At 42.7% G+C, this 10000-nt stretch overlaps 1 protein-coding gene across 2 annotated transcripts in view; it reads right to left on the bottom strand.

Moving 5' to 3' along the window:
• Window positions 1–10000, bottom strand: part of rad18 (RAD18 E3 ubiquitin protein ligase) — a 55492-nt gene that overhangs the window by 10386 nt on the left and 35106 nt on the right. For both annotated transcript variants that reach the window (XM_042707905.1, XM_042707904.1), the window contains exon 12: window positions 4652–4705. In XM_042707905.1, the coding sequence (XP_042563839.1) occupies window positions 4681–4705 (25 nt within the window). In that variant the 3' untranslated portion in view covers window positions 4652–4680. The remainder of the gene's footprint in view (window positions 1–4651; window positions 4706–10000) is intronic.

Raw genomic sequence — 10000 nt, 5'->3', positions numbered from 1 at the left:
ACACTTCTAATAGTGCAGGAGGCGCCCCCATCTGTGAAGAGCACAAGAGGAGGCAGAGCTATCCTCACAACGAAGGGTCACACAAGGGCACCATCCAGTCACTGACTGAACACAAGCCTTCAAAACAGAAATCAGGCATCTGGGCATCTACAGTGAGGCTGGACGGCAGACCTAGTGTTAAAATTAAGTTGCAATCTATCACATTGTCAATGGAATCAATAGTGATGGAAGGTGGTGGTGGTGGTGGTGGTGGGGTTCCGTATTTATACACAGAGAGCGAACACGGCAGTTCCATCGCCGAGAACAGAAGGCGCGTGATTTCTGCCTTCTTAATTTAAGGCATCTGGATATGTGGGGGTGGCTTACCACTGAGAAGATCCGGAAAGCTTCTGCAAACACTCTTTAACCAGAGTCAGTCAGAGGTCTCTCAGGCAAACACTCTTTAACCAGAGTCAGAGGTCTCTCAGGCAAACACTCTTTAACCAGTCAGAGGTCTCTCAGGCAAACACTCTTTAACCAGAGTCAGTCAGAGGTCTCTCAGGCAAACACTCTTTAACCAGTCAGAGGTCTCTCAGGCAAACACTCTTTAACCAGAGTCAGTCAGAGGTCTCTCAGGCAAACACTCTTTAACCAGAGTCAGTCAGAGGTCTCTCAGGCAAACACTCTTTAACCAGTCAGAGTCAGTCAGAGGTCTCTCAGGCAAACACTCTTTAACCAGTCAGAGGTCTCTCAGGCAAACACTCTTTAACCAGTCAGAGGTCTTTCAGCCACCTTTGAGGTAGTCTGACGTGCCTTCACATTTTTATATTTTTTATATGTTTGAAATGCCTGTTTGAAAACCCAAGCGACATGCTCACAAAGGCAGCTTTGGTTTTGTATCCTGCTGCTCAGGTTCTACGGCTCTATGGCTATGGGTAGTGTTGTGTTTAGCAGTTGTGGGCTACAGGCCGTGCATATTGTACTGTGAAGGAGTGATCCCGGGTACATGGCGCATGTTGCAGCTGTCACCAGCCAGTTGTGGGTTGTTGTTGCATCTTGATGCTTAGGATCTATGGTTGGGCAGTTGTTATATTGGTTAGGGTAGGTTGTTGTTGTATGACCACTTGCATGTGACAGTGAGAGGATTAGCCACTGTGGGAGGTCCCCAACCAATAGCATAAGGGATTTTAAAATATTTTCCTGTCTATAACTAAAATTAGCACAAACTCAGCAACAATAATCTGAGAACAGTAAGGATGCCAATTTTATATTTTTTTTGGTTAAATCAACTGTACATTTAAAAACCCATTTTCAGATGTGCTGAACATTGAATAGCTCTGCGTAGCTAACACTTGTGTGTACAAAGGACCAGTATGTAATACATTTACTGTACTAAATCATAAAATGAACATGATCTCTAAACTAGTGCTGTCAGTTTAACGCGTTATTAACGGCGTTAACGCAAACCCATTTTAACGCCGTTCATTTTTTTATCGCGAGATTAACACAAATTTTTTTTTCATTTTTTAGATTAACGTTCTTTTTGGCCTGCATACTGTGTAGTATGCTAACGTTACGGTTTGAGTGAATTGTGAGCGCGATACGGCGAAATGGATGATAAAAAGCTTCTGAATGGAAAGTTTACTTTTAAAAGTTGTGTTGTGCAAAAGAAGCAAGCTTCACTGTTGTCCAGGCAGCTGGCTGAAGTAGTAGGCTTACCTTTTATTGTTAATCTAACTGTTACGATTCATTGTTTCTGAAATAAGAGGCCTGACTGCTATGTTCCCAGCAAACTTGAAAAAAAGAAAATATTAAGCCATCATTTAACTGTCCTTGTTTACCTGAAATGTGCACTTTATAATTTTATTTTGTACCGCCCTGTTTGGCAATGTTGGTTTTCAATAAAATAAAACATTTGCATAAAGCAAGCCAATCCACTTTTCCATGTTGATAAGGGCATTAAAATTAAAATAAAATGATGGAAAAAATAAATAAACGAAGGGACATTTAGAATAGATAAAAAATTGCGATTAATCGCGATTCATTTTGAGTTAACTATGACATAAATGCGATTAATCGCGATTAAATATTTTAATTGTTTGACAGCACTACTCTAAACCAAAAAAAAAACATCTTTGATATCCTTCTTAAAAGCTGCATGACCAAAGACATAGTAAAATGTGGGTGAATATTGAACGATGGAGACAGCTAAGAGCCCATAAGGACCGAAAGACAGATGCCGAGCTGGCTCATTTTCTCCTGAACAGGTAAACATTGAGCTTCAGTTAAGGTTGGCTAACCTTAATGAATGTATCATGGCTAATAGTAGGGATGGGCATTAAAAGTCATCTCAAGTACTCACATTCATACTCTGTGGTCCGTGTGCTATATAGTCTATAGTCAAAGTTTCAATATTTAGCATTACTGAACAACTTCTTATCACTAGGTGAACCAGACCTGTTTATGAAATGCCTCACAAATGTAAGAATATGCTTGCACGTGTTGTCTTGTTTGTGTATGTGTGTGTGGGTGTTGTCTTGTTTGTGTGGGTGGTAAGGATGGCTCATGGATTTTAAACCACTGACCTCACAGATTTCAGTAATGTTAACTTGACTGGTATGCAGGACCTGCACTCTCTCTTCTCTCGGCCTTCTTCTAGATCCTTTACTTCTTGTACCACTAGGACCTGCACTCTCTTCTCCTCCTCTCTCTCTTCTCCTCCTCTCTCTCTTCTCCTGCTCTCTCTTCTCCTGCTCTCTCTCTTCTCCTGCTCTCTTTAGCTCATCCTCTCCGCTCTCTGCCTCTCGAATCGGCAGCACCTGTCCAGCCCTCAGTGGCTTCACTGGACCCTAGTGAGGGCACCTCATAACGGAGCTCTACATCGGGCTGCAACAAGGAAGAACAGTAGCATACTACTCCGAAATAGATGTGAAATGATTTATATGTTATCTGTTAAAATGAGCAATATGTTCTCATTACCGGGTCCTGAAAAGAAGTAACCTAACTCCAACTCCAGTTTCTAGCCTATTTTCAGAGCAGTGGGCTGGTTTTTGGGATAACGTACATAGCTAGCCATGCATTTCATTTCATTGCATTGCATTTCATTCACCTTACACATGTGCATAAACAAAGCTGTATTAATTGATGTATTTATTGATGTACTTTAGTCTATGCCACCGCACTTTGTTCTACTCTTAATGTATATATATATTTTTTGGGGGGCTGTTCCTACTGTTTTTGGATAGTTGTAGTATTGTTATGTTATATGTTGTTGTTGTGTTATATGTTGTCCCTCGTCACACCAACAGGAGAAGCACTCAAAATTTCGTTGTATAAATACAATGACAATAAAGGCTTTTCTATTCTATTCTATTTCTATTTAGCGAACACAGAGTATAAACAATTCATATGAGCTGGTTTATAATATGCAAACAATAGAAACACTGCAAACGTGTAAATTAGCTGATCTACTTATAGTGTAGGACTTGTCGTTGCTTGCCATTGTCAAAGTTGAATGTTTAGCTCGTCTTGCACTTGTTTATGTAGGTTCAGTGTCCTCAACCTGGCAACCCGCCTGAGCTTCGAGTCTGGGGAGGAGGGGGAGGGGGCAGATAACTCCAATATTTTGTATTTGGAATGCTTGGTGTCAGAACTAGCTAGCTCCTTTAAAGCATTCATCAGTTGTATGTACTTTGGTTACTAAACTTCTAAGTTGACGCTTTCTTTCGAAGGTCTGTGGCCTCTATCACGCACATGTTGGTGTTAGTCACAGGTAGTCACAAGTCCCCACTCCCCTCTGTCAAAGATCAGTCAGCGATGTCATTGTGTCCCCCGCTACACAGTCATTTTGGAAAGTAAGTGTCAATCAGAAATTTAGAAAATAAGAGGGAATAAGGGCCTTTTTACCGTCTATTGAAAATGATGTAGTCCAAATCCAAACATGCGATGAATCAAATTATAATATATAGAAGGTGCAATCACATTGCATTCCTGGAATGATACAATATGGAAAGAACAATAAAAGAATCCAGAGCCTAGTCTAAACATGTGTACACTGTACCACTAAAAACCTTTAGCCTGTGTGTACCCATCACATGAGTTCCAAAGATTAGATAAGATATCTACCTAGCCTTACCTATCTATGGGCTACAATCAACAGCATAGCAAGGTATAAAAGTTAGCCTATGCAAAAGGCAAAACTCCTAGTGTGACGTTTAGAAATATTTAAAACGTACTCATCCAGTTTCTCCTCAGAGAGAAAGTTAGTAGTTCCTCAAGTTGTAGCTCCATATTACACTATGTCTCATTGTCCTTGGAATTTATTTTTAAAAGTTGTCTTAAATTTTCAAAAACATCACAGCACGTCAGAACCACAAAAGTGCCTGTATTGACCCCCGGACACCTGGAGGTTAATGTTTATGGCAACGCTATTATCGCGTTGGTGTGATAATGTGGTGCGAAGATTGGATTAGAGATTCCAGACAAAACGGATCTCATTTTTCTCGGCTTCGCAGACGCTGCCACAGACATCAAAGGGTTTAGAGACCTGGATCAGATGAGCATACTGAAGTGTGTGTACCGAGGTGTGCACTTCCACCATAGACTGTTAAGTAGGCAGCAGATCATGATATACAACAACAACACTCAAACCAACTTTCAGAAATGTACTTACCAATACACCCTGTCCGCTGGCCCTGACAGTCAGCTAAACACATCTGAAATTGAGCTGGAACGAAGAAAAAAAAGAAGAGAAAAACATACAACGTTACTAACAGTTTCAATGAATATGGTGTTATAGTAAAGTGTCCACTATGTTCACACACAAAAAAAAGACCCAATCCCCCTTGCTGCCACACCCCACACCAGAGATAAATGGTTAGTCACCCTGTAAGGCAGGGGCAGAGGGATGGGGCCATTGCTGCAGCAGCAACAACACATGCTGGACTTAGTCACCGACTGCTCCCAGCAGAGATGATAATCTTATCTGACCGCAGGAGCTGCTTTCATCACACAGCTCGCCGCTAAAATGCCATATCCGGCCACCGATGTGGCAGCGGACATTTTCCCCCAGCCTTTGTCTGCACGTGGCCTCATCTCCTATTCCGACGCGATCACAAACCCGCGGAGCAGCCACGCAACCAGTGGGAGATAATATGCGTCCTTTCCAGAGGTCAGGGCTCACTGCTGTCTTGCCTCCAGATACGCACTGTGAAGATGTAATTTATGGAGATGCATGCCCTATCAGAATAAATGTTTTACAGGAAGCACAACGTTTTCAGGGGGGGGAAAAAAAGGAGTACGGGCAAGCAAGTAAAATGGATGTTACGATTCTCGCAGCAAGATATGGACCCATGCAATGACAGCAGGAGGCTGGGGATGACTCGAGCATCTGTGGTGTGCGGTGTATCTGTGTGTGTGTGTGTATCTGTGTGTGTGTGTGAAGGGATGAAAATGGATGGGGGTGGACTGAGAGACCAAAGCAAGCAGTCAGCCAAGAACCCAGAATGCAGGAATTGTGGTGCAGACGCTGTAGCAATTTGGGCGTCTCGTCACTGCAGCCTGCAGAAAAGTGGCTGAATGGGAGATTTTCACAAGGAGGAGGAGGAGGAGGAGGAGGAGGAGGAGGATGACGACAGTAGCTAAACCCTTCACCCCCTGGAGGAGATGGACAAGGGCAGCAGCTCAGGGACAGAGAGAGGGCAGGGTAGGAGCCTTACATGACCCCCAGAACAGAGAGAGAGTTCCGTTTCGCTCCCAAAGGTTACAGGGGGCTTTGGTACAAATGAAATAAAAAAAGAAATACTAGCAGCTCAAAGAATCTTTGTAACATCTTGACAAGACATCTTTGTTGGGCAACAGTGGCAGTCAATGCTCTTGGGGAGAATGGAGATGTTTGATCTACTCTGAGGTCGTTAAGTGTACGACTGATCTTTGCTGGTTTCCTGAATAGGCAGGCAGAGTCATGCTGCGACTGTGCTGTGTGTTGGTTAGCTCAGGTCACTGTTCAACCTCCCACTGAACACATCACACAGCAGTAGAGGAGAGGGGAGCAGAGCAGAGCAGAGGAGAGGAGAGGAGAGGAGAGGAGAGGAGAGGAGAGGAGAGGAGAGGAGAGGAGAGGAGAGGAGAGCTAGGCAGGCTGCAACGATAGCAAAGCCTGCCCCTCGGAGTGAGAAACACAAGCATGTGTGTGCACAGGAGGAAGGAATGAGACAGAGAGAAGAAGCCAAGAGTTCAGAAATGATCAAATGCTAAGAGGTACTACTACCACAATACTCACAGCGGAAATCAGAAAAGAATGACTTGGTGGTGTCATTAAATAAGACCCCCAGAGGACCGGTTTGCAGTTTCTGATACACATACAGATTTTGGGCTTCATTTTTCCTTAAATCTACAGATGAATTTATCCATGTTCACAAAGTGTTTTTAGAATGCTGTTTATCTATCAGATATCTAACGACGTGTGACCCCACACAAGCTTTCATAATAATAATAATAATAATAATAATAATAATAATAATAATAATAATAATAACAACAACAACAACAACAACAACAACAACAACAACAACAACAGAGTGTGTAGGGCTTATACCACAACATCATTACGCTTTAGTGCCGTCTTTTTTTTGCTTCAAGGAAAAAATCCAGCATGGTCAGATCTTGCATGCACAACCATATGACACAGACAGGTGCCTACAGAGGCAAAGGTTTTTGTTGGTATCATATTTAGAACATTTTCAAAAAAAACATTCCCTTCAAATGATTCCTAAGGACTTATTTCGTCTCCTTCAGAACATATTGACGAAATCCGTTTCTTTTTGTTCCAATTTGTGTGAGGTTGCTCCACACTTTTGGGTAACATGCCTGGACTATTTGTTCATATCAAATTAATAAATACGAATCAAATTTCCATGACGGAGAGAAAAAGAAAAAAAAGAGGAGAGGAGGAAAGGCAGTAATAGTGCAGGAGTACGACGAGGGGAAACCAGTTCATGGAGCAAAATTGAGATTGATGACACAAACAAAGAGAGAAAGTGGGGGAGAAAGACAACATAAGGTAGCACGTGCTACAACACGGCGCTCTCTGCTTATTCTTGCCTTATATAGGCCTGGAGTTGACCGTGGCTTTTAGAGCAGAGTGAAGCTAGACGCAGGTCCTTTTTGGAGTTAGACATACTGTGGTATCGTGATTATCTGGTTCATATAGATACTATTGCAATACCACCCCACTCCATCAGGAGGTACAGTTAACCCTGGAGGTCAAGACATTGACAGTAGATTAAGCAGAGACTTACCTGAGTGATGTATGTTATCTACAACCCCTGTGAGTTCTTATATTAAATACTGAACATGATCATCTGGACTGGATCCTCATTTAATGGAAACTAAGTTATCACACATACTTAGCTCAAATAAGAATAGTCCCCCCCAACAAAACTAAACAATGCAGCATGTCTCAGGAGAGACTTGTGTTTGCACCCAGCAAGTATTTACTTGGCATATTTAGAAAACGATCACGATGGAGGACAGGTCCTCGGTGGGCTGGGGGGGGCAGAGAGACAACTCCTCAAAATGATTGCACAGGAAAGACCAACAAAACCTAATAAACAACGCTGGGAGCATAAGCAAATCTGCCGTGACCATGGGGGATAGCGTCTGGGTCTTGCCTATGCTAATCTCCTACAAATGGTCTGTTGGCCTTTATTTGACTGTCCACGAGATGCTGAGGCTGCTCCCCATTACTGATTATTAATAGGCAAACAACATAATGGATTCTCAACTTGAAGATGAATTAAAGGCCTTTACAGCTTGTAATTAAATATTGACATGCCAATAGGTGTCTCAAGTGACTCTTGAAGTTATAATAATAATTAAGACCTTTGTCAGGTTTTTAATGGCACACACGACACACTGGAACACACACGTGCATATATGGAGGCGACACAGGACACACACACACACACACACACACACACACACACACACGCAGGTAAGCCTGAGGTCGCGGTGAATTTATTTTCTGCTTTTTCCCCATCCTGGACTGTCCTTCCTCAAGGACCCCCCAGGAGCAGTGGGCAGCTTGTAGCGCCCGGGGACCAAGTGAAGTGAACTGTCCATCTTTGGTCAGGGATGGACATGTGTTCTGTTGTTTTGCATGTTTTTTCTGTTGGGGTTCTTAGTGGAGGAAACCCCTTGTGAACACGGGGAGAACATGCAAACTCCACACAGAAAGGCCTGGGAGATAGCCCACTTGAGCACTGTGCACTCTGCAATTAGCCAATTGTTGCATATATAACTGCTAAGGCAAAGAAGAGCTGCAAACACTATATAACTGCTAAGGCAAAGAAGAGCTGCAAACACTATTAAGTAGACCAATCATCATCGTCACCACCACCACATGGAAGAGAAAATTGGATTTATTGACATACTAAACCCCCTCAATATCAAAGTTACAAGCCAACATTTACAGTGGGGAAAATAAGTATTTGAACCCCTGCAGTTTCGCAAGTTTGGCCACTTGCAAAGAAATGTGTGATCTATAATTGTAATAGTAGGTGTATTTTAACAGTGAGAAACAGAATATCAACAAAAAAAATCCAGAAAACTGCATTTTATAACATTTATGACTTAATTTGCATTTGATGAAGAAAATAAGTATTTGAACATTACTTAGTACTTGGTGGAATAACCCTTGTTGGCAAGCACAGACGTCAGACTTTTCTTGTAGTTGGTCACTAGGTTTACACACATCTCAGGAGGGATTTCGGTCCACTCCTCTTTGCAGATCCTCTCCAAATCCTTAAGGTTGCGTTTTCAATGGGAGGGAATGAGGGAATGCGGTTCAAGCCCAATATTCCACATTACATGGCCCCATCCATAGTCCCCTCGATGCGGTGGAGTCGTCCTGTAATATTGGCAGAGAAACAGCCCCAAAGCATAATGTTTCCACCTCCATGCTTGACGGTGGGGATGGTGTCATATTCAGCATTCGTCCCCCTCCAAACGCGGCAAGTCGAGTTGATGCCAAAGAGCTTGATTTTGGTCTCATCTGACCACATCCTGTCTCCCAATCCTCCTTAGAATCATTCAAGTGTTCATTGGCAAACTTCAGACGGCCCTGTACATGTGCTTCCTTGAGCAGGGGGACCTTGCGAGTTCTGCAGTACTTCAAACCATTACGGCGTAGTGTGTTGCCAATGGTTTTCTTGGTGACTGTGGTCCCAGCTGCCTTGAGATCATTCACAAGCTCCCCCTGTGTAGTTCTGGGGTTATTCTGCACCTTTCGGATGATCACCGATACCGCACGAGGGGATATCTTGCATGGAGCCCCAGACCTAGAGCGATGGACAGTTGTTTGGTGTTGCTTCCATTTACGAATAATCGCACCAATAGTTGTCTGCTTCTCACCAAGCTGCTTGCCGATGGTTTTGTAACCCATTCCAGCCTTGTGCAGGTCTACAATCTTATCTCTGACGTCCTTGGTCAACTCTTTGGTCTTGCCCATGGTGGTGAGGTTGAAGGTGTGAAGTATGATTCTTTGGACAGGTTTCTTTTATACACGTCACCAGTTGAGATCAGGTGTACCTTGTTAGGCCTAATGAGGACAAATCTGTGTGCTTCTTGGGCACATAACTGGTCATTGGGAGCCAGAATTCTTGCTGTTTGCTTGGGAGTTCAAATACTTATTTTCTGCATCAAATACAAATAAAGTCATAAATGTTATAAAATGCAGTTTTCTGGATTTGTTTGTTGATATTCTATTTCTCACTGTTAAAATACACCTACCATTACAGTTATAGATCACACATTTCTTTGCAAGTGGCCAAACTCGGCGAAATCGGCAGGGGTTCAAATACTTATTTTCCCCACTGTATATGAAAAGTAGCGCCACTGCACAGACGAATGGCCAGCTATATATCTTCGTAGTTTTTCTAGAAAAATGTACGACACTGTTGAGGATAGAGAGAGACTAACGACTTGTTATGCAAAGTTTTATAATCTGAACCGTTAGGTTTCA

Source organism: Clupea harengus, chromosome 5 (genome assembly GCF_900700415.2).
Source record: "Clupea harengus chromosome 5, Ch_v2.0.2, whole genome shotgun sequence".
Taxonomy (NCBI): domain Eukaryota; kingdom Metazoa; phylum Chordata; class Actinopteri; order Clupeiformes; family Clupeidae; genus Clupea; species Clupea harengus.
Note: the sequence above shows the minus strand (reverse complement) of the source record. Positions and strands in the feature narration are given on the sequence as shown.